Below are 24,479 nucleotides of genomic sequence, written 5' to 3'. Positions count from 1 at the left end.
AGCCCTCTCCGCATTATCACAGAGCTAGGCGCATCAGGAACCAGCCGGTATGATCATAGGCGTATTACTTTACTACAAGGCGGGGGCGAGGAGATCCTTCTGCCCCTCCGATACTTCCGGAGGAGTGTGATCTGCGGTGGTCGCTCTTGAATTGGGAGACATCTCCGTGCTCCGGTCGGGATTGAACCGTGGGACGTGATTGCGGGTGTTTAGGGAAGGGAGCTCGGGCCAGGTTTTATCGAGGAGCTGGTCCGAGGAGGATCAGATAATGTCGGTAGTCTGCTGGGAGTCGGGGAGTCCACTTGCAAAGAGTCTGGAGTTAGGGGACTCGAGATAACACAGGTTACCTCGATGGGAATGGTACTGATAGATTGTGGCTAATGTCGATCATAAGCTCCGAGGAGTTCTTTCAACTTTTCAATTTCGAGCTTCTATCTCTATCTCGAGATAAGAATACGGATGAGAGCACAGAGCAATAGCGATCAGTGCTAAATGAAACATTCATGGATACCACTCCATACCCACCCTAATACGGAGTATACGCATACACACAGGAAAAGACGGCTCAACCCGTGAACTCTGAGTCTCCGAGTATTTTGTCTCAAAAGTCCGTTTGCTTGTCTTATCGCGCGAAAAGCGCCTCGTCAATTTACAACCGATGCCAATTGCTGGAATCCAACCTCTCCAATTATTACTCCGTTGCCTACAGTAGTGCTGACAATTGCAGGTTTGCTCCATCCTTCAAGGCTGTGTGTCTGCAATGCGCGGACGGGCACGCGAAGGCACCCATTCCAGGCAAAATCACACGAGACCGATGGTCCGATGCCCTGATGCCCAAAGATGTGGGGCTGGTAACGGATCTTATCCGTGCAGAACTACGTACGGAGTGGGTAGGGCCAAGGACTAGTCGAGTCCATACTGTATGAATCTTAAGAAAGCATGTGATGAATTATTGAGATTTCTCCTTCACCGAGGTTTAGATGAGACGGTTGGTTTTCTTATTTTCGGCAGTGAAGTACTTTGCATAGAGGGATCGAGGCCATTGATATTTTGTATGCATATGGATGTCCACAGCCAGTAATGTGGCTTCTCCGGAGTACGCGGATGTAAATATAGAAGTACAAGGTGGAACTTGCGACGGACAAACTCGGCTACCTAGATGTGATTCGATTCATCATCGGCATACATGTACATTTAAGTGACAACTAAGACCTTGTCAAATATATCTCATACAAATCAACATAATCTCCTACTATTCTAGGTTATCGATGAGAACAAAAAATTGAATTGCGGATTGTGCCGTCCCATTTCAGTGCCGATCGCGGAAACAGTGACCGCCACTTCGAGTCCAGATCATTAAAACCCAGACACTCAGTCATAGTTGAAAGTTGAACTCGAGATCTGAGTCTGTGGTGTTTAATTTCACGCAATATATTCCGTACATGGAGTTATACATAAGTAAATACCCGAGATCTAAGTTACCAGGAACGTGACAAGTAAGGGTGGTCAAAGTTTCCGGGGCCGACGCAAAAAAGAGTCATCTTTTGTTTCGGGAGGGACATTATTGGCTGGGTGCGACATCAAGAGGTGGTCTGTTCATTTTGGTTCGGCTTGTTTCATAAGAAACACTAGCATGTGAATTATGCCATAGAATGAGAATTGTGTACAGAGTACGGTATAGGTAAATTCTGAAGTAGCTGTCCAGTAGCCGAAACATTCACCGAGTCACCGACTCAATACTGAGGCTCTATCTAATTGCACAAGCAGGTTGACCACAAGCTAATAGAGCTATGCCTCAGCAATGCCATTATGATAAATCGAACCTGAGCATGCAATATAACGTCACAAGAAACAATCCGCACACCGCGACTCTACAATTCCAATCTCAACTCCAAATCCCTTCACGATCAATGACAAAAGAAATAAGAAATTTCACACGCATATCGTGGCTCGTTGCCTCGTACCTCTCCCGTCCCTGGTGTATGCTGTGTAACCGCATGGCACCCGTTGTCATTCGACGAACACTGTGCCCTGCAGTGGCGGTCAGACGGAGGCTGAGAAGACTGCATATATATCGCAGCCCCGCGCACGCTGCAGGCCGAGTGTACCTGCGTCTTTGCGCCGCAGGCTGGGATATTTGGTTCGATATTGAATGGGATCGATCTATTAGATATGTGTAACTAGGGGAGCATTATTGATTAGTTGTTTCATTTGAGGCTGTTGGAGTTTTGGGTTCATGTTTGTTATGAGCTTGCTTCCCCTCTTGTAAGTTTACTACCCCGCGAGGTGCAGCTATGCCACGGTTTCCAGGAGTTACACAAACGTCATGAGCAATTGTTTTCGCTAATCATACTTTGATAGAAGTAAATTACAAAGTATTTCCGCTACAACGAGTTCCTATCAAAGGATCAAAGGATTGCGGGGCCTTACGGAGACTCGACAGTTTATACCTCAAATACACAAGGCTACAAAGTTACTCAGATTCAGACATAGGATCGATACCGCCAGCTTGCGTACAAGTCACCAATACTTGATACAAGTTGTATCGCGATATTAATTTCCTTGGCACGTCACTTCGGCTCGAATATCATTGGACATGTAGATAGACGCAGGATGATCGACCGGGAAGAAATTCATAACTAGCGCCCGTCGCCACCACGAATCAGCCATTAATATTATGGCGCAAATTATTCACCTCAAGTCTCTGGTATTGAATAAATCATCCACAGTACGTACCCCGTAGGAATGTTTAATGTCCACTCCTGCCCCGACGAACTTGGAGCGTACAGTAGACCTGACTAGTTTGACCCAGGGAAGTGGTCGATGGGATAAACGTATTCATTTACTAATGGACGAAGACATTGTATCGAGTAACTTCTCGTGTATAGCAAGAACCTTATTGATACCGGTATCTAATACAAACGACTTGAAATTGAGAGACTTGCCCGAGCCAGTTACCCTCTTCAGTCCATACCATGGCCAGCGACTCATAGCAGAGCCAGGAACCCAAAGACAGGGAACGACTACGAAAGCAACGCTATGTACCAACCCCACCTTTCAAGCTCCACCATCCCTCAAGACTGTATTACGGAAATCCCCCGCAAGACGGCCAGGAAGCTGTCACAAGGATCAGGATGAACGGGACATACTCACGAGTAAGTTAGCAACATGCTAGCATCGACTAGCACGATCCCGCACAACGGTTCAGCCGCGAGCCGTGGCGCTCAAGGAATCGAGATATCTCAAACTCGAGGAAAATACAGTAGCACCCCTGTCCCTAATCCATGTCCGTGGGAGCCACTAGCCCAGGGAGGCGTACTTAGTACTCCGTACAAAAAGAAATGAAAGGTTCTCGCCGACGGCTACGCTAGCCATACTCTCTGGGGCCCCTAAAAAGCTAGTCAGCTAGTGTAAAATGGGCGATATTGTTCCTGCTCGCCGAATCCCGACCGGGGACCAGCGCCACGCGTAAAGTGTTTCTTTGTTTCGGGATCTAAGATCTCTAATTCTTTGCCTTTGGCTCTTGGCATTGCCCCTCGTCGCTCGAACTTGGAGGGGGCGACGGCGTGGTCCCAAAATTGGACTCGGCGGGGCGCTTTTGGCGTCTAGGATGGGGACGTTCTTTTTTAGGACGCAGGCGGAAGAGCTTCCGGGGTCCCAGTGACAAAGAATCGGGATCTGATGTCTGATTTTCTGAATTTGGCTGTGTACGCTCTTATGCTGTTGGTATGCTGGCTCCTGTCAAAGGGACTGGCCCAGCCGCAGACCCGAACAGTTTGTTAGGTGCAGATGGAGCTTTGGAGCTATCAAGGGACCTCCGTTGTGTAGACTATTTGATGACTGTCAACTAGTCGAGCAGTGAGTGAATTATAGGTTCTCATTCGATTGTTCGCATCCGGAGCGTTGTTGCCCCTTTTAGGCAATCGGGAGTTGGGACTCCGGCACATCACAGGGTAAGCAGAACGGCCTAGAGGATTGGCAATTCAATAGTTCAAACGTCCGTTCAATCTCGCATGGTTACCGACGAGCTTGAAGAGGGGTCCCTCTTTGCCACTAAACCGTTGAGTCCAGAACACTCGAAATCATTCGATGATCGTCCCCTGTTCATTTAGGGGCAGGGGGGCAAGGCAGAGGGGCAAATTTAACTCTCAAAGTATCGACTGGAGGAGCTCCACGGCGGGCTCGTTGTAGCACGTGTTCACCAGAAGCTGCGGGACTACTGTATGAACCTGGTCTGTAAAGCTCCCCTGTTGTGCCCCCTGAATGCCAAATGGAAATGGCGTGGTGTGGGGGGACTAGGGTGCACCGGACCTCTCGGGAAAAGACGCTAGAAGGAAAAAAATTGATGATCGGGTTCCTCGGGGAACGTTAACGTGGTCCACAAGGGAAAATCGCGTTCATGTAAGACGAAAGAGCTCGAATGGCGATGATGCGAAAAGGCTGTCGCTGCTGTCATATCAGCAAGAGAACTCGTGGTCGTTGCGAATTTCGATAGTTCCAACTCCCCAGCATAAGCCCCCGGAAACGCCCCCCACCGTCTCCGCGGCACGGTCCTTGGGACGGGATGGAAGGCGTAACATGATAGGTCTTGGCCCCCTTATCACCTTGGACTCGTGATGGAGTTTTAGAATTGAGCAGTTGTGCTTGTGCGGGACGGGACGTTGGAAGGGGATCATCGTCTCGTGCCCATGGGTTGATCAACGACGTGATAGAAGGGTGCGGTTGCGTTGGTTGGTAGTTTTGTTAGTTCGTATCTTCCGTTTGGTTCAAACAGCCACAGGGCACATCACGTCTGCCACAGTCAAAAATGTCGGAATCTGTTGATTGACTGGTCAGTTCGTCACTCGAGTGGAATGACTGGAGGAGGAGTGGAGGGAAGCACGTGCATTACTGGAATACCGTACATTACAATACGTCCTGGTCTTGCGATCTTTACACTCGTTACACTCGATACCATTTCTTACCATACACTCTGAATGGCATCACACGATTTCCTCTCCACGTCCTCCCGATCGCTCCTCCACCACAGATTATTCGCCTGGTCTTAGTTTGTCGCCACCTCCAGACGGGATGATCATACTCTGTGGCGAGTCGATCTGTCTCTTACATGCGTTGACGGTGGATATTCCTGCGCATTCAATCCTGCCGATTTGCCTCGCAAACCCGACAATGCGGGACAGACTACGGGCAGTAAAAGCAATAATTGCATGAGTATGTGTATACTCCATCCTTCGAACTTTGACACTTCGCTTACACGTCGATTCAACACCGCAGTCTCTTATCACAGCCGAGCTTCACTTTGAACACGGCCCCTCCTCGACCCTTTTGTTCCCCATCCCGCCCTCCCGATCGAGTGTGTTGTTCGAGCAACCATCCACACTTGGTCACTCAAGTGGGTGCGTGATGGCATCCCGAACCAGGAGTTCGCTCGAGTGTGGGGCTACTGCATCGACGATCAAGTGGATGCCGAGCTTCCCAAGCCTAGCGCTTACGCCAGTCACAGAAGAGATGACGGCGGGGCTTGGCTTGTTCGTGCCTGCTCTGACGACCAACGGAACGTGGTCTAATGTTGATCCTTTCTATGCTGGGCCATCGGGTGTTTTTCTTGTCTTCTCACCGGCCACCATCAACGTGATGGAAATTCCAACGTTTGCAGGAAAGGTAACGAGGGGAAAGCCTTCTATATGAGAGAATTTTCATGTCACAATTTGATATCACTCATCACTCCTCAGAATCCGGCATCAACATGCAGGAACGAAATGCAAAATTCCCCGGATGGTCTCAGAAAAAGGTTTAAGGACCGCGCTCCTCACGTCCGGGATACGATGCGGGTCCTCTTGCATCAAGCAGATTCTCCCCTCCACGGCAGAGCTGCACTGATTTCCTCGATAGGGATTTAACTCGTCCCAAGGAACCGGTCTAACACTGATCAGCAAAACCAAGTCCCCGACTGACGAAAATCACGTCACAGTCAATATCTAGTCCAGGAAACCACATGCGAAGAAAAGTGTTCCCGGCGCCCGTGAGAAACAAAAAAGATGTGCATCACCCGTGTGTTCCTGCAGCGTCGCGCACGAGCGCACACATAATTCTGCAATCCCGAAACCATCCAAGTCTTGCACGGCATTTGCTACACTTCGAGGGCGGGCTTTTTTTTTCCAAGACCTCGCCGCGCCCAAAGCTTATAGTTTCCGCTGTCGAAAATGTCAAATCCTGCAGAGAAAAGACCCTTCACGCACGGGAAGTAGTTCCCACCCTCGTGCAGAACTGGCTCCTGCTGAGTGGAACACGCCTACGCCCGACTTGCACGCTCGAAACAACCCCCATTTTTTTTCTCGCGGACCCGGCGGGAAAGTTTGGGTTACTCCTCCCATCTCTCTAAGGGGGATCTCTCCATTGTAGTAGGTTCCAATCTGTCGGGATCGCATCGGAATGACGATGGACCAGGGTGGCTGTCATGGATTCAAGGAAAGTCTAGAAAAAGCAATTGGCAAGTCGCCATCGCGAACTAGTCTGCGGTACGCAATACTTGACATCGAAAATTCGCCATAGTCCTACGCCATCATACAATACGGGGTCCCCCGTCCATCACATCGCATCTTCCCAGCAACCTGGTTCATGTTTATCTGTTCTCCTCGGACGGAGTCGAGTGGAAAAGGAGCGGGAAGTATCCTCCCTCGCCAATCGCTTGAAGCAGTGTGGCTTGATGCGATTCCCGATTGTCATTGACAATGGGTCTTGCCCGCTCGATCGGGAAGGTGAGTTGAGTTGTTTATTTCTTTTCCCTCATAGCCCGCCCCTAAACTCGTAAGACATCTTCAGCCCGTGTCAGTGTCAACGCGTATGGTATGCTAGTAATTGCATTGTGGTTCATGGAAGCGTTGAGTGCCCGATCCATGGAGTTCGGTGATAGTACTGCCCGGAGGACTCCGTATAATCTCAATGACTCGACCCATTGTTACAAATAGAAAGCCATTCGTGAAAGCTTAAACCATAAAGTAACCCTTGAACCTTGAACCTTGCACCCATTGTCTGGGTCCGGTACCCACGTGTATCGGCGCGGGTGCCAGTCCCTTGGATTTGGGGCAATGAAGATTTGTGGAAATGACGGCTTGAAGCTTATTGCTAGATAATGCTGTAGATTAAAAACTATATTATGATTAGGATAGGCAATAATGTGATTTGAGATAGATGAGTTGAATCCAAAGGTTGAAATGTGTACAGATCAGAATCTTCGGAGGTTCATTATGTTGAAATATACTGTTTCTTGCGGTATGATTGAAAGGTAGAAAGAATTCTCCGGAAAATATTTTGAGATGGGGCAAATCTGATGAGAAATTGTAGAACCTTGTAGGTACTTTTGCTGTGGTTGTCTATCTTCTTTCAATGTTACGAACAGAATGCGTCACTATATCCATTGACTTCCTTGGATGTTGTTCCGGGTAGCTGGAATTCGCCATTGCCTGGAGGTATATATTGTAGAATTTGCGTAGTATTTACATACACACACAGCACCCGCACCTACATACAACATCCGCTCAATGTTCGCTAAACAACAAAGCCCAAAAATATATCTCTTGGGTTTGGACTATGCTTGAATCCCTTTTATATCTACCGCTTTCCTTCCAAGAATAACAGGATGGTCAATTTCAAGATCCTGAATATGGCTAAGTTATCACGGTTGATAATGGATAATTAATGGAAGATCTATGGCGATGAAAGAGGGCCATGTTAGAAAACTATTATATTAAATCAGACACTGACGCTCAAGGTTCTGGAAAGATGAAAAATATATACTCCAACAGACAGTAAACCTTTAAGTCACAACTCGAGGCAGGGTTGCCTCGAACATTTTGTTATCAGTTCTAGTTGTTTTGCCATAAGATAGATTAAAGAAGAAGCAATACACAACATTCAGTGGAGTCCTTCAAGAATATGTCACCGGTCCAGTTATCTTGAAAGGCTGGGATATCTTCTTCAAGGAGATTTAGATGTATAGTCTATATACGTGTGAACAGGATATATTGTAGGGTAGATTCGCAGCCTTGATTACATTCTCTAGCTATCTGCTGCATCCCCTGATATACTCGGATGTTGCCTGCATTGGGATCCCCGCGCCATATATATGAAGCCTAGGTGTGCCATGGTCTTGTCAAAATGATTATCAAGACCGTATGGCTTCTTTGGGAGATTACTATTACTCTTGGATCTTGTTACGTGTTTGCTCACTTCACCCATTTCACCTCACAAGTCCCGATCATCCTAGCCTTATAATTCTTCTGATGTTTGATACCAAACACGAAAAAGATAAAACAGTTCTCTCCATGAATCGAACCCTCCACCTCCAGCTACCTACATACCTCACAACGATGCTCGATCCCCATCCCAAAATGCCGAGATACCTCACATTGCAGCAACGCGATGCCACCCCCAATAAACACCATCCCACAACTGCCCCATAACACATTCAAAAACAAATCTCAAGTGTCAATAGAAAGCTAAAAATGAGAAGAATCATGACCCAAAAAATAAAATGCAAAAAACTTGTGCCGCGAGCGAGGTCACCCTCACTCGCATCCCGCCCGCCCACTCTCCCCGCCTAGGGATGTGCCCGACCATCTGTGGAGCGATGCTCAACATCGGAGGCCAGTTTCCCCTCAGGGGCACACCCAGAGGTTCAACCACCAATTGTGGCGACCAAATATGGCCCTTCCACGAGGTAGTAACCAACTAGGCTACCGAGGGGGGAGAGTACCTGGAATGACTGGAAGTAAATGATAACACTCGTTGACGCTTCAAAGTGCATGCTTGACTTTTGAGTATTATTGACCAGTTTCTTGCGCAATTTGATATAATCATCCTCTGCACGGTATTTCATCGATCTGCTCGTAGATTCCATGGATATTTGGGGTTCAAAAAGGTCTCTTTTGAGCCATGAATAATAAGAGTATGCCAACCAGTGTGGTCGCTGGTATCTGTCAAATCGGTATTTGATATTTCCTTCCAAGATCTGTTCTAACCGGGCTCTCTGATTAATTCTACTACAGAACTAATGAGTAGTTAATACGAACCTTCATCTCCATTTGAAGCCGTTGTATTTTGTTATCAGCTGTGATACAACATCATCCCTTGCGGGAACCGCAGTGCACAGCATCATTAAGCCTTGGATATAGCACCAGGATAATCAGCAGTCAAACAAATCATTGAAACTGCAACATCCAAAATAAAAATTCAAATGGATTATCTAATCCAGAATTCTCCTCTAAGACGAATAACCCTGGATGGTATACCCTGACATACCCAAGCTTCGCCCCTCGACGCGTCGCGTCTGTCGAATTCCTCAGACCTGGAGCCGATCCTGAGAATTAATCCCACTGGAATGGAGTTAATTTTGTTCTTATGATACAGGAATCCCCTCGAATTTGTGCTTCTCCCCTCAACACCGTGGCCAACATACATACACCAACTAATTTCTCGCGCCACCTTGAGGACACCACACTATCTATCAAGGCAAGTCATATCAACGGTACGTGCTTTGATATACCACATACACATCAAATACTTTGCTAACGCGTGCTGCATCAACTATAGACAGCACAAACACGTTCAACATGAAGCTGACCGCCATCCTCGCCGCTATCTCCCTCTCTTCCATCGTCGCCGCGGCCCCTGTACCGACCGAATCGCGCCGAGGATTCATCCCCAAGCCAATGGACCTGATTGAGATGATGTATCCTCACTCAGGAATTCCCAAGCTCGCGGGCAAACTTGAGAAAGATTTGAATATCTGTATGTCATTCTTTGATGTGAAGATTCGAGGATATAACTGACGAGTATTGTGACAGAATATACGAGAGCGATATCATTACGAGGAAGGCAGGAATTACGAGATGCGAGGGATCGCGTGGTACTGTTTAGTCGCCTGTTATGCCATCAGAGCGCAGGTTTACGAGTCCGAAGATTTACCTGATATCAAAATCTAATATGAAATGACCAGAACAACAGAGTTCATTGCAGACGTCCACTCGTAGACAGTCGGTATCGCATCATTTGCCCGCCCACTGTATAATAATCAAACAAAAAAGAGTACAACGCTAAAACATGCCCTCCATATCCAGATCCAGGAACTCGGGATTACCCACCGCCATATCCGCGGCGTTGAGCACATCATCGATCGCATCCATCCCGCCAACGCCCCCATCAAGCCCCATGTCTTGACCAACGCCACCATCCATTCCAGCCGCGGCAGCCGCTGCAGCCTTGTCAAGCATCTGGTCAATATTGCCCGGATCGTCGTCGCCGACGCCAGTACCGCCAACGCCACCACCCGTGGCGTCAAGGTTCATGCGATCCTGGCTATCGACGCCGAGTTCCATGTTTTGAATGATGTTGCTAACGTCAATGTTGGACACACGAGATGGTGGGGAAGCGAGGAGGCCGACACGACGCCAGAGACGGACGATGACTTCTGCGCGGAGGGCATCTTTTTCGGAGATCTTGGGTACATTTTCGTGTTGGAGGGAGAGGGAGTCGCGAAGGGTGAGAATTGCGCAGCGTGGTAGGGATTCTTTGGTCGGATCGACTGGGTGACAGATGTTTTGGTCGACAGCGAAGGACTCAGGCATGGGGGCGCAGATCATGGTTGCCGCGATGTCCAGCGCAAGGTCACCGCTGCCCGCTTCGGTCTGTTGTTTGAGCTCGTCGATTAGTGCACTTAGGACACGCGCAGAGCCGAGGATGCGGATTCCTGCGAGGAGCTGACGGTGGGTGTAGGACTGAGGTTGAAGGGAGATTTCCGAGCTTGCGCTCCACAAGGTGAGAGATTGGAGAGCCCCACGGATACTGCCAGGGAAACCGCCTGCTGCTGGGGCGGCCCAAATCTCGAGTTCCGAGCGAAGACAGCTACCGACGCGTCGGAAGGACAGGTATGGATCCAAGGCGTCAAGGATTGGTTTGATGTCCGAGATCTTGTCAATATTTTGCCGAGCTTGGTGTCTTGTCCGAACGTCTTTCAGTTGTTCCTCCAATGGGCGAGCGGTGATATGCAAGACAGTTTTGTGAATGGCTTGCGCTTCACCAGAAATGGAGCTGGGCTTGATCAGAGAGTACAGTGTCTTCAGAGGGATCTCGGGCTCGGTTTCTGATTGCCAGATGTGGTTGCCGAGCCAAGTAAGTGCGACAACTAGAGATGGGAGCAAAAAGGGCTCAAGAAGATCTAGCTGTATGTCAGAAAGAGTAATCTAGAAAGGGTCAGCATCCTGACTCACATTCAAATCCGCCCTTGAGCGTCTCAAAGTCCATCTTCCCTGATTCGCAGGCTCCAAGACTCTGATCGAACAAAGTCGCAACAAGCATGTAGAATTCCTGCGGGCTACACGTTGACATAGTCTCTTCATTGATACCTTCAGCAATGAACAAAGCCCCTATCCACGCACCAAGATCCTTGTTCTGCTTCTCACTCAACTCGGTCAGCTTCTGGCTGCAAGAGCCGCGATCCAGCAGTTTCAACAAGAACGAGTCGTTGCTCGAGATGCCCATGTCAGCGGGGCTCAAGTCGTATCGGTACTTGAAGACAAGCACCAGTAGAAGGATGCTGCCGAATTCATCGTAGACGGGCTGGTTCTCGCCTTGATCCTCATCCCATCGCCAGGAATCTAATAGAGTGCAAAGAGGCTGCAGGACTTGCTTTGTAGTCCGGAACAAGAGGATGACATCCAAGGTTTGTGGGCGTCGAGAAAGGGAGTTGCAGATGTTTTTCAGAGTCATTGTCTCCTTCTGGTTGCAGAGATTGAACATGACCTAACAAGACCGTCAGCTGAGAAAAGATCCACGAGGCGAAAGTGACTAGTACAAACCTCAGTGATAGCACCGACAATGGCACCTGCATTGCCCTCCATCGACTCGATCTCACCGATCAACTGCTCAGCGCGCTCGGGTCTGCTGTTGATTTGTGAGACGAGGTCGTCCTTCTGGTAAGGACCGCCCACTGGTACGGTCTGCATAGGGTTCTCTCCTAGCAGCCGCTCAATGCTAGACTCCTGGATGAGTCTGTGAGACGCACAAGCAAATAGGAACTCCTGGCGGGCATCGGAGAGAATGCTACTCCCTTGCATGGAGAACATTTGAGAGAAGGAGGGGAACGAATTTGGATCAAGCCGGCTGAGCGCTTGTGTGATGCACATCTCCATGGGAATAGGCACCATCGATGCTGCAGTCAGTGCGACAAAGAAGGCCGGGAGCTTGTTAACCAGGAAAGTCCGGAACAGGAACATTGTCCGGCTGGACTCGTTACGGTGGACGCCATTGCATAGGACGTCGAAGGCGGCCGTTGTGATCTCCACCACCAAGACTTCTTGGTGGCCCTGAAAGGAAAGTGGGTTAGGACGGGGCACTAAGGACAGGCTGAGAGGTAAGAGGGGCGCGAAAGACTCACTTCATAGCGATTGGTGAGATAGTTGATTAAAATCGAGTCATCAACCAACGGACGTCCCACAAGCTAACACCGAGTCAGTATTAAAGTCGATAAACGGTTGCAACATCTCGTACCATGGAGTTGAGATACACGTAGAGACCAGCTCTAGTGTTGATGAGCGGCCCGTCCATCACCGAAGCCTCAAACTGAAGGGCATTGACATTCATGCCCTCGATAGCCGAATGGTCCAATTGCTTCGAAGGTTGCTCTCCGTACAGATTGAACTCCTTCTGCAGTGCGTCTAGCCTGTGCCGCAGAGGCAGGGACACGTCGACGCACAAAGGTAGATAAGAGGTGAGAGCCTGACCAAGCTTTGTTTTAAACTCTATCAAAAGGTTAGTGCCGGGGAAGGCGCATTTTCGACCTTTCATCTGATGAATGTAGGTGGCATACCTTGATGATAGTCACTGGATAGTGTTTCCAGACCCTTGGATGTGCCGGACAAAGCCGCCAGTAAGATACCGAGCGACTCAAACAAGGATACGGCGTCGAGGGAGCTCATCAGACCACCGGTTTGCTGTGAGACACTGGTATTGTGCCATTCAACAATAGCCATGATCCATTCCACCGTCGCGTCAAAAAGCTCTGCCGCCTCTGCGATGCGCCTGGGGATTGTCCCAGCTGAGATGGAAAGCATGACATCCTGAATGACCTTGATGTCGGTCATTAAAGTTGACATCTTGGGCTTTGATTCCGATTTTTGGCGAATGGACGAGTGCGCCAGTAGTCTTCTCAATGCTGACGCCGCCTTGACCTGACCGACCTTGCACAGCCCATCGACGTAGACCGGCAAGAGCGGGTCCCAGGCGATGCTGGATGCGGCGCGGGCCTCGAGCAGAAGATCTAGCAGGTCATTTTCTTTCAATGGTGATCGACTCTGCATCAACTTTGATAGATCCTTGAACTCATCAACGTCTACGCGATGTGCCAGACATCGCTGGACGAAGGTTCTCCATTGATCGGGTGACGCCATATCTGACAGCATTGTGATGAGTGAATGGGCATAACAGGGATGAATACCCGAATCTCAGGTTTTATAATTGGGATTCTCGATCATAAAGTCATTCCGTGCATCGCTGCCTTGACGTGAATGGAGTCCATCCCCAATTGGGCGGAGGGATGATCGGGTCTGTTTGGCCGGGGTCACGTGGCTATCTTTCTCAAGTGCGTCACGTGTCTGCCTCACAGGTAGCGACCGCGATTAAGGAGAACCCCAACCACATACACTGCCTTCCATTGATGACCGAGTCATACTCCTCTTTGGAAAAAAAATGCCCGAGAAAGAAGGTTACTTGAAAACATTCACTGACTGTACCCCCTACAAGGATGCCATGGATTATTTTTCTCGCTTGTTGTTGATGCCTCAGGCCTTAAAAGGCTGCCTTGTGATATCGCAGCCTCCTCGTATGATGAGTTCAAATAAAGCATCATATTCATTAACATTGATTTTGTTCTAACAAGCAGAATAATCAATATGTGTTTCAGGGTATCGACAAAGGTGGGCAAGATTCACTCATTTATTTCTGCTTGTGGTTCAAGAGCACCTTGTAAGACTCAATATCCAATCTACTTGATAGTCTCTCCAATTCCTAAGGATATACCTGAGAGAACAACTACCATCATAGCCAAAGTTCTTGATTTTTAGATTAATCATCCCCAAATAGACAGTACAGGCACAAATGACTTGGACCGGATGATTTCATACATTTTATTCTGCTGGTTACTTTCGAGAATCTTAAAATAATGAAAAAATTGCTCAGTATAGACACAAAGAGCTCGCCAGTTCTTGCTTCTAGTATAGACGAGGTGCGAGCGAGTCGTGGCTACATGTACCCACACATTTTATCTGTTAAGCCCACAGGTTGTGGCTACAGGCAAATGAAACAGTGACCTACGTGATTGGCTGGATAATGTCCTTCCGTGATCCACCCGGACAAGTCTGACCGAACGAGACTTTTTCCACGGCCCTCCACTAGTCCAGTCCATGGCTAACTATTTGGTAACATTGCCTCATATTCAGCTGAAATCCTCCTGCGACCAAGAGTAATATCCTAACCATCCACTCAAGTGCCGAACTTCTTGCCGAGATATCTCTCTCCAGTTACCAATGTCAGAAAACGCAGGCCCTATCGTCAACTGCCACGACGGAGCAGCGGCTACCAAAGACAAAAGCTCACTGGAACGAACCCTTTACTTGTTTGGTCAACCAATCGCTCATTCTGCCTCTCCATCCTTCCACAACACCATTTTTCGTGAACTGGGCTTGCCATGGCGATACATCAGACTCGATTCGAAAGACACGGAAGACTTGGCGTGGCTCATGCGCCGTGATGATTTCGTCGGTGCGGCTGTCACCATGCCCAACAAGGTTCAATCCATGGATCTTGTTGACATCTTGACTATTGAAGCGCAACGAATCGGCTGCATCAACACGATTTATTCGCGACCTGACCTGATCGGTGGCGAGGAAAGACGACTTCTCGTTGGAACGAATACCGATTGGATTGGCATTCAGCGTGCTCTTCTAAAGGCGAACACCAACCTGCGAAGCTACTTGGAAGAATCGCCTGCGCTAGTTATTGGCGGTGGCGCAACCTGCAGGTCTGCAATCTACGCTTTGACAGAGGGGTTAGGCGCCAAATTGATTTACTTGGTCAATCGTGATCGAGAAGAAGCCGTATCCACCATCAAAGCCCTCAAACAAAATGGACTGCGACAGGAAGTTCGATATGTGGAAACGCTGGATGATCTACAGTCTATCTCCAAGTTTCCCGTTGTAGCAGTCAGTGCGGTGCCTGATATAGCTCCGAAAACCGAATCCGAGCATACCGCACGGAGCATCTGCAGTGCAATGATACAGACCAAGTCTGATTGTAATATTCGCAAGGTCTTTCTGGAGATGTGCTATGATCCAACTCCCTGGACATGGCTTGCAAGCTTGGCAAAGGAACATGGGTGGGACGTTGTGGATGGGTTAGACGTTATGGAACACCAGGCTATTGAACAGGCGGTTCTCTGGACAGAGAGACCTCTTGATGAGCTCCCTTCGGAGGCTGCCAATGAAGCGATCCGTCGGGCTTTCCATCGGTGAGGCTTCATATCTTTCCCGAGGGAATTGCAGTCAAGTCTTGATTTGCTATTATTGAAGTATTTACATTTGATAACGTCATACACCGTTTAAAATTCGTAATATCATGAGCCAGGATCACAGAAGTTGTAGAAGTCGTCTGCAGAGGGATTCCCAGTAAAGCCAAGATTCAACAGTCCTTCTTCCCAATTATTTGTCCTGTAAAAAGTTAGCTAGCATCCTCGAATTGTGTCAGAAGTATAACGCACCACTCAGAGGTATCTATTGCCACGAAATCATTAAACACCGAGTTGCTGTCCGGAATAATTTCATTTCGCTGAGTTGGATTTTGGGGTAAGAGGCCTGGCTCGCTGTTCTGGGATTCTCCTGCATTCAGGTTTTGTGGCTGTGCAGAAGGCGCTTGGAGGTTATTTGAATGAGTATTGAGCGTCTTCGCTGATTCCGTACAGTAATTGCCAGTGACCGGTAGAGAGCCTTGCCCCTGTCCAGATGATTGGGGCAATATGTTCATCAGACTTGAGAAGATATTATCCAGATCTGAGCGATTGTTGCAATGTGACTGGAATAGACTTGCGGCTAAAATAAAACATGGAGATGTTAAAGAGGGAGGGTCGGTCTTTTTGAAGTAAGCCCATAGGGTTGCAGAGCATTCGGTATAGCATGCGAGGTTCTCGGAACTTTCAAGGGGGTCTGGTGCATGTCCTCTTGGTCCCACCGATTGAGAACCTAGCCTGGAGAGCACATAAAGGTAGACCAATCGAAGAAGAAGATGATGTGGCAACATTCTTTCTTCAAGAGGGAGGGACACATTGGGCTCTCGAAAAATAACTTCAAAAGGCTGCCGAGTCTGTCCCTTCCGAAGTTCATCGCTAAGAAGCACTCGGGACGCAGTTGTCATGGCGCAAGGTTGTGCAACATGTATAAAATTCAGAGTTTTGCAGACATTGACCAAATTGTTGAAAGTAGACAGAGCAAAGATAGGTTTGCAATGAGCTTTTGACGGGTCTGTTTCAAGAGGGTCAGACCAAAGATCCCATTCATCCAAGCCATCTTCTTGGATGGCGCTGACCCGGTCAGCGTCTTCTTTGCGAAGATGGGGCGTTCTGTTCAAGAGACAGGACACCAGTGTGTCCATAATGAAGCACCCCAAGAAAGTGTGTTTATATCTTCCTGAGACTTCTGTAGCACGAGATTGCAATTCTGTATTGGAGCGTGTGGAACCCAAGTCCAGATCAATAGCAATTCGCACAGCCTTGCCAATGAGCATCCAAACAGAAGACCATTCTGCCTGGCAAATTTTGGTAAGACTCATGATCAACAGGGCTTGAACATGCTCGAGTTCAAATGGCCCCTCCTCGGGAGGTATGAGCTCCCGTGCTTTCGCATAATATTCTTTAGCCAGGGTTGCTGAAGGCTCATCACCACCGGGAGCATCCACAGAGTCTCTACGATTAGAAATTTGTAGCGTTGTCAATGCAGCGATTGCCCAAATAATAGCCAGTGGGGATTCTGTTCGCATGCTGTCGGACCCTTCGCCCAGTGACTGAAATGAGAAACGCATGATATTGCCTTTGTCCACTATTGGCAGCCAGCAGTGTGTATGCGTGAAGTAAATGCTGATTAAACGACCCAAATTTGGGGGCAGTCTTGTCTCAACTATTCTCGGTTCATGCAATTGAAATGAGAGTGCTGATGTATCGAGAGCAACTGAGACTTCAGCATCAAGGGCATGGTTGTCAACAAATCGCCCACCAGAAAATGTTTGATCATAACCCGGGAAAGGAAGATCACTGTCACCAGCTGACACAGGGCCCGCAAAGCGTCGAGGGGTGTTATCAAGCTCAGGCTCTCGCCCTTCAAACTTTCGTTTCGAAGATTGTGATTTCGAATTCGGTAGAGAGGGCAACAAGTTTTCAAGCTCAAAGGATAGCTTGCTATTTCTCCATATGTCGAGAAGCTCCTCCATACCATCTTGCCACTCATAAGATCCCCCTTCTTTCTTCATCAAGAGCAGCGAAAGGAGGGATCCTTCAAAGTCCTTAATGTGTTGAATGGAGAGGCTGGCCAGAAGCTCCATCCCACGGACGTATCCTTCCGGGAGACCGCGCTTTCTGATATGCGACTCATAAAGACATGTTTGACCAGCTTGCTTACACGTCGAGCACTCGGGTTTCTGACCATCACACTTGAATTTCCGCTGCCGACATCGTTGGCAGGCCTGCGCTACACGCTTTCGGGTCGGATTGACCCCCATCGATGTAGCGTGAATTGAACGTACTGGACGTAAAGGAGACGCCAAATTTCGTCATAGGACAGATGCATGGACGTCTATTTTCCAGCGCATCCTTGTATTTGAGGTCCGTAAAGTGAGGAGTTATTTTTGAGGCATTTGCCGTAATGAGCCATGCCAATGCGAGAGAGAAAGTAACTCTAGAGAACATGAGAAGTACGTTCAAGTCCCGAAGCGAACCTTCAAGTGGCGGGGTGACAAACTTTACAAAGGCATAGGTATGGGGAATGTAAAGTGACGCTCCACTCATACCTCCTGCATAATTATTTAATAGCCCACTCGTCAAAAACAATGAGATTTTCTATAGCTTGGATAACCGAGCCTACTCTAGGGGTATCGGTCATGGCATTTACAGCTCCTCTCCCTCATATTTTACCCCAAAGTTATAATCTTTCTCTTTGTCTGTAACGGCGAAAACGGTTACATCGGATTGATTTTATCCGTGGATGATGACATAATCGCGGCGCGTTTTCCCCATCTACCCAGCATTTGCGCTGCGGCGAAAATTAGCGTAGAGAAGCTATCAAATGATCATATTAAAAAAGAAGATCTTGCGGTCAAAAGAATCGACCTCTACATGCATTGCCTTTGAGCTGGCTTCAAGATCCATCCACAGCATTCGTCTTTAACGGAATGTCCCACCAAACTTGTGCCCTGTCGTCCAAAAGCCCATCTATTGTATTGATCGGGTCACGGGGATGTGGAAAAAGAACACTGGCGTTTATTGGAGCTCTTCACTTGAGGAAAAGGCTTGTCGTCGCAGATCGGTATTTTGAGACTGTTACAAGCTTATCTCGAATCGAGTACCTCCAAAAATATGGAGAAAGCGCCTTACAGCAACGGACAGTGGAAGTTGTCTTGAGTATGCTCCGCGAGAATGATACAGACTGTGTCATAGAATGTGGGCTGGGAAGCCTCAGTACCGAGGTTCAACGATTTCTCACCCAATACAAAGCAACTCATCCGGTCATTTACATTATGCGCCATTTCGGCGACATCAAAAAACTGCTCAAGCTAGACGAATCTAATGCAAAACGGCTCGAGGAAACTGATTCAAAACACCGATCCTGTTCAGATTTTGAATACTACAATATCTTTGATCCTGGCGCAAGATCTCAAAGCATGTCGGAAATCGCCTCGTCTTCTCCTCAGCATCTTAAGCAGGCAAGGGTCGATTTTTGCCATTTCTTAAACCTCGTTTGTGGACCCGATATCGACTTCATCTCGAATCCTCCAAGTCCATTTGAGGTTGCATTCGAGCCAGTGGAGAATCGTCCATTTAGTTATGCCCTAGCAATAAAGCTCTCCGAATTGTGCCACGAAACCTTCGACCACAATCTACTCGAGGCGGGTATTGATGCTATACGTTTGCTCGTCGATACCAACGAGGGCTATTCCTTGGAGCTGATAACCGAGCACATTGCATTTATCCGTCGAACAATACAACTTCCTATCGTTTATGAGGTGATCGGATTTGATACTTTTCAACACGAAGAGTCTGCTGCCTTGCAGAACGATTATGTGCAACTGGTTCACCACGGGATTCGCAATTGTGCAGAATATGTGGTGGTCAATATTGATATTGAAGAACCGATCTTGCGGGGGTTGATTTCTCAGAAAAGACGAACGAAGATAGTCGGCTCCTTCCATGATCAAGATCCTGCTCAACATTCGTGGCATACACAACCCCGGTTGGACAAGTATCGACATGCTCAAAATCTGGGCTGCGATCTTGTTCAATTGACTCAAGTTGCAACAAGCAGAGACGACAATGAGGAACTTGTCGCCTTTTTTTGCTCCATCTCTTTATTATCAGACCCGCGTCTTCCCCTTATTGCCTACAACCTCGGGCCACTGGGCAAGAGCTCCATGGTCTTCAACAAAATCTTGACACCGGTCCGCCCAGCAACACCGCTATCAGATTTCGACGGCAGCTTCATCACGGCCCAAACAGCCATGAAAGGCCTGTTTGCAACATTCGTTCTCGACCCTCTAAAATTTTACCACGTTGGAGCATCTGTGTCGTGGAGTCCATTCCCGCCTGCCATGCATACCGCTGCTTATCAAGCGTGTGGCCTCGAACATTCATATCAAATATTTGAGACACACTGTCTCGAGAACATAGAAACGATTATTCGGGACCCAAATTTTGGCGGTGCGAGTGTCAGTCTACCCTTCAAAACAAGCATCATGTCCTCCATCGATATCCAAAGTCATCACGCCAAGGCGATTGGTGCTATCAACACACTTTTGCCTCTTCGCGAGTCTCCTGGAAATGAGTCATTTTCCGCAGAATACCAAGCCTCTCAACGTAATAGGGCTGGCCGAGTGATTGGCTGGTACGGCGACAACACCGATTGGTTGGGAATCTTCGAGTGTGTTCATCGAAATCTGTCTCCGAGAAATGCGATTCAACCTTCAAAAACGACAGCACTGGTCATTGGAGCAGGTGGAGTTGCTCGGGCGGCTGTTTATGCCTTGATCAAATTGGGATGTCGGAAGATTTTTATATTCAATCGCACATCGCAGCACGCCAACCAGATGGCAGAGCACTTCAATTCGTGGGCTCGAAGTTTGTCGTCGAATTCCGCTACTGTCAGTGTGATAGGCTCGATCGATGATCCTTGGCCTTCCGGTCTGCAACCAGCTACAATAATCGTCTCCTGCATTCCTGCACACAGTATAGATGGTCAACCACCCGCGAATTTTACACTTCCAGAGTCATGGATTCAAAGCAAGTCTGGAGGAGTTGTGGCTGATGTAAGTTGTTCTACCCCTCTGCTCTGTCGTCATGATCACCTTACGGTTTATCTAATTCAATAAATTGTCAAAGCTTGCATATCGGCCGTTAGAGACCCCTCTTTTGAAACAGATTCGCCACCTGAGAGCAACGACTAAGATACCTTGGATTACTATTGATGGTCTCGAGATGTTGGCAATACAAGCCATCCATCAATTTGAGTTGATGACAGGAAGAAGGGCTCCTCGAGCAGTGATGAAGAGTCAGATTACCAGATTTATGATAGAGTAATTTGTCAAAATCAATTCCATGTTCCTATCGAATCAGATATCGATATTCTCACCGTCCATCCAAGCCTTGATCTGTCTATACAGCATGTCGTGCTTCTCTCTATTTACAGTGCCAATCTCGCGCCTGTGACCAGGTAAATCCTTGATGACTGTAACACCCATGGTCTTCTCTTGGCAATATCCGAGGTAGCGGTAACCAACGGGGAACTTGTTCAACTCCTCCAGGTTGAGTTCTGGGATTCTGTTCGGGTTCACGGGGATCAACTTGTCCTTTTCATAAAAGTGGCGCACAAAGTTAGCTCCCCAGTTACCATAGACCGGATCTTTGCTCCAGAAGAACACAAATCGACAGTCCGACTCTGCATCGGCTTCGATTCCATCCAGGACAAATCTTTGGGTGATGGTCGCCTTCATCTTGGTCACTGCACGGGTAGCTGCCACGTTTATATCTGTGGACAGTCCGTGGATGCGATGCATGATGAATGCCCCATTGTCCATTCCTCGTTTTGATGCTTTGATGAAGTCTTGAAAATGGGTCCGTCCTGTCCAGGAGGTGTAGATGTACGCATCCTCATGGAAAATGGATTCCAGATTCTCCCATTCACAAGAATCTCTGTTAAAAGGAGATTAGACTCAAATAAAAAAAAGGTATCTTTCAATCTGTAACTCACCTGTAACACGGCCAGCCCTCGGCTAGTTCACGTAGTTTGTATCGCTCAATGGCAAGGTCCACGGGTCCATTGTTGCGAATAGCGGCCACAGGCCGAGAGCCTTCTGGAAGGGTATGAAGATCGGGCATTGTTGGAAGCTGGACAAAATGGTCTGAAAACAGATGTTGGGTTTATGGAATATGCCGTTGCTGGCCTATTTGTGTTGTTATGTCTATCCCGACTTTATGGAGGGTTTGCCACAAAGGGTAAAAACACTTCCGTTGCTCCACCCACCTCCATCGCTGGACCGTTACCACCATCTACCGAGGAGCGCTCCACTATGTGGGTCTTCAAGCACTCTATTTTCCGACGTTAACCTTCATAGGGTCCTACATTGTAGAATATACGCCTCTGTCATTCGGAAATGGAGAGCCAATAGAACTCTGGCAGGAGTTTTGGGTCCGACCCCTGGGCACAATGATTGTATCAGGTGACCTGCACTAATGCTCGTCGCTTTTTCAGCCGCAGCGGGGATAAACGCCCACCCCTACTAACACGTCTGCTCACTGGAAGGTCAAAGATGGCGCGAATCTCGGATCTCATCACGGATTCCAAGCTACCGGCATCTTTTCTCCCCGACTGTAGTGTGGAGACGGTCCACCGATTCCAGGAGTCAGACCCAGCTTCTAGACAGCGCCTCGTGATCAGACCCGAGCACTGGCGGCGACAGAGAAAGATAGGAGGTGGTGGATTTGGTAGCGTCTGGCTGGAGGAATGCACTCAAGGGGGGCGACTAGGCGCTATGCCCGTCCGAGCAGTCAAGCAGATTAACGTGGATATGCGACTTGGACCGATCGACTATAATCGTGAGTGAGAGGCTATTGCGAAGTTTTCGCATCCACGTGTCAGTCTCTTCGAGAAGATCTATGTCGAGATATACTGGTTCAACTAGTATGAACGATGCTTTGTCAAGTCATTCGGATGGTACGAAGCGCCCGGTCAGCTCCTCATAGCAATGGAATACCTCGAACTCGGCGACCGCTTCACGTATCTTTATCGACAGCCGCCAGGGCCGCCACTACAAGAAACGGAGGCGAAAGAAATTACATACCAGATTCTCGATGGTATGAATATGATGCATGATAATGGGTTCGCTCACCGAGACCTAAAGCCTAACGTAGGTTACTTCCTGATTATACGAAGAGGGTTTACTAAGTATTAATCTAGAATATTCTTATCAAATCACACCCTCCAAACGAGTGGTGGATTAAGCTCGCCGACTTTGGTATATCAAATCGTTTTGAAGAAGGCTATAAGCAGTTGACGGCTATACAGGGCACCCCAAGCTATTTTGCCCCTGAAATATAGGGATACGTTCCTCGAGGCAGTGCGTACGCCACTGATATTTGGGCTCTTAGCGAGATTATAGTTATTTGAGATGCTGACTAAGAAACATACCTTTAAGGATCCTGGGTTGCTTTCAACTTATAAAACCAAACCGCAGTTCCCAGTCTCCAGGCTCACCGGTGTTGGAATCAGTCAGCCAGGCGTCGACTTTATCCTTTCTCTCATGCATCCTTATCCCAACGACCGAGTGACTGCAAGGTCTGCTATTTCTAATATGTGGTTACAACCGCTGATATCCCACTTCCCTAAATCAACAACAATCATCAATGGCAAGCCACATAAACCCTCTTCAGCCGCAACTTCGAATGAAGAATTTGCGTCATGGACTACAAAACCCTCCCCAAAAGCGCCGTGGGCTGGCGAAGACTCTATCGACCCGTATTTAGCACAAGTGAAGGAAAGATGGAGCGTGGAATCCCAGCTTCCCGGGAGCCATTCACACAACGTTGAGTTGGTAACTCTCTCATCCGACGACAGAACGCTGGCGTCTAGCTCCCGTGATCAAACGGTGCGGCATTGGAAACCTGTTATCGGCTCACTACATCGGATTCTCAAGCATTCATGTCAAATTAGGTCGATGGCATTCTCCCCTAGTGGTCAGCTGCTGGCGTGCGGATGCAGTGATAACACGGTGCGGCTTTGGGATCCTATGACGGGCGCACTACTCCAGACTTTAAAACATGTGGCTGCTGTTGGGACGGTGAATTTCTCACCCAACGGCCGGCTCCTGGCGTCTGGCTCCGATGATGGCAAAGTGCTGCTCTGGGATACGGTGACGGGAGCGCTATGCCGGACCATTGACAGGGGCGATTCAGTGGATGATAGACGGATTGGGGTAGCCTTCTTGCGCGATGTGCGGTTGCTGGTATCTCAACCTTATAAGAACAAAGTGCGGCTTTTGAACCCTGCGAAAAAGTGCCCTTCTGGGACCGTAGGACGAGTGCGCAATATCAGACTATCAGCATTCAGGCACCCTGAAGTCAACCGCCTTGTCGCCCGACAGCCGGGTGCTTCCGTGTATCTGCGATGCAAAAGACGGCGAGCGCACAGTGGAGCTTCGGGACATAGCGACGGGCGCGCTACGCGAGACTCGCAAAGGTCATCGGAAATCATTTTTCTTGCTTGCATTCTCTCCCAACCGCCGGATACTGGCGTCTGACTTCCCGATGCTGGTGTCTGTCTCCAGTGGTGTAACAGTGTTACTTTGGGACACGGCGACGGGCGCGATACACCAAACTCTCGAAGGCCACTCAGCTTTGGTCCGCTCGGTGGCTTTTTCGCCTGACGGCCGGGTCCTGGCGTCTAGCTCCCATGATCGAACCGTGCGGCTTTGGGACACGGCGACGAGCGCGCTACAGCAGACTCTCGAAAGCCATTCAAGCATAGTTCACGCGGTGGCCTTCTCGCGCGACGGCCGACTACTGGCGTCTGTTTCTGCTGATAACACAGTGCGACCCTGGGGGTTTCCGTCAAGCTGAGAGGTGGTATCTCATCACTAGGATGTGGCTGATTCAGTGACTACAGTCGAACCTCTCTTACGGT

General features: G+C 48.6%; 8 protein-coding genes across 8 annotated transcripts; 5 read left to right on the top strand and 3 right to left on the bottom strand.

Moving 5' to 3' along the window:
* Positions 1-6,432: 6,432 nt before the first annotated feature.
* On the top strand, positions 6,433-6,968 carry N7496_012700 (uncharacterized protein; the record flags this gene model as incomplete). The annotated part of the gene is made up of 3 exons (XM_056705613.1): positions 6,433-6,518; positions 6,553-6,758; positions 6,823-6,968. 3 exons carry the CDS (start codon positions 6,433-6,435, stop codon positions 6,966-6,968), a joined length of 438 nt encoding a protein of 145 aa, XP_056549511.1.
* A 2,643-nt stretch (positions 6,969-9,611) lies between these two features.
* On the top strand, positions 9,612-10,031 carry N7496_012699 (uncharacterized protein; the record flags this gene model as incomplete). Its single annotated transcript, XM_056705612.1, has 2 exons — positions 9,612-9,789; positions 10,006-10,031. Coding segments are annotated over 2 exons (180 nt in total). The 3' UTR covers positions 10,008-10,031.
* A 63-nt stretch (positions 10,032-10,094) lies between these two features.
* Positions 10,095-13,457, bottom strand: nut1 (putative RNA polymerase II mediator complex subunit Nut1; the record flags this gene model as incomplete). Its single annotated transcript, XM_056705611.1, has 6 exons — positions 10,095-11,215; positions 11,268-11,799; positions 11,856-12,362; positions 12,434-12,496; positions 12,547-12,797; positions 12,866-13,457. 6 exons carry the CDS (start codon positions 13,455-13,457, stop codon positions 10,095-10,097), a joined length of 3,066 nt encoding a protein of 1,021 aa, XP_056549509.1.
* A 1,122-nt stretch (positions 13,458-14,579) lies between these two features.
* On the top strand, positions 14,580-15,563 carry N7496_012697 (shikimate dehydrogenase family protein; the record flags this gene model as incomplete). The annotated part of the gene is made up of 1 exon (XM_056705610.1): positions 14,580-15,563. One exon carries the CDS (start codon positions 14,580-14,582, stop codon positions 15,561-15,563), a length of 984 nt encoding a protein of 327 aa, XP_056549508.1.
* Positions 15,564-15,768: 205 nt separating this feature from the next.
* Positions 15,769-17,814, bottom strand: N7496_012696 (transcription factor domain-containing protein; the record flags this gene model as incomplete). Its single annotated transcript, XM_056705609.1, has 1 exon — positions 15,769-17,814. The coding sequence occupies one exon, from the start codon at positions 17,812-17,814 to the stop codon at positions 15,769-15,771; it is 2,046 nt and encodes a 681-aa protein (XP_056549507.1).
* A 669-nt stretch (positions 17,815-18,483) lies between these two features.
* On the top strand, positions 18,484-20,881 carry N7496_012695 (type I 3-dehydroquinase-domain-containing protein; the record flags this gene model as incomplete). Its single annotated transcript, XM_056705608.1, has 2 exons — positions 18,484-20,610; positions 20,684-20,881. 2 exons carry the CDS (start codon positions 18,484-18,486, stop codon positions 20,879-20,881), a joined length of 2,325 nt encoding a protein of 774 aa, XP_056549506.1.
* Positions 20,882-20,913: 32 nt separating this feature from the next.
* On the bottom strand, positions 20,914-21,679 carry N7496_012694 (pathogenesis associated protein Pep2; the record flags this gene model as incomplete). The annotated part of the gene is made up of 2 exons (XM_056705607.1): positions 20,914-21,493; positions 21,552-21,679. The coding sequence occupies 2 exons, from the start codon at positions 21,677-21,679 to the stop codon at positions 20,914-20,916; spliced, it is 708 nt and encodes a 235-aa protein (XP_056549505.1).
* Positions 21,680-22,110: 431 nt separating this feature from the next.
* N7496_012693 (Tetratricopeptide-like helical) lies at positions 22,111-24,415 on the top strand (the record flags this gene model as incomplete). Its single annotated transcript, XM_056705606.1, has 6 exons — positions 22,111-22,396; positions 22,523-22,707; positions 22,758-22,815; positions 22,877-22,917; positions 23,035-23,802; positions 23,873-24,415. 6 exons carry the CDS (start codon positions 22,111-22,113, stop codon positions 24,413-24,415), a joined length of 1,881 nt encoding a protein of 626 aa, XP_056549504.1.
* Between the last annotated feature and the right edge of the window lie 64 nt (positions 24,416-24,479).

The sequence above is a fragment of the Penicillium cataractarum genome (assembly GCF_028827025.1).
Source record: "Penicillium cataractarum strain IBT 29864 chromosome Unknown utg000010l, whole genome shotgun sequence".
In the NCBI taxonomy this organism is placed as follows: domain Eukaryota; kingdom Fungi; phylum Ascomycota; class Eurotiomycetes; order Eurotiales; family Aspergillaceae; genus Penicillium; species Penicillium cataractarum.
This window is presented reverse-complemented; position numbering and strand designations above follow the sequence as displayed.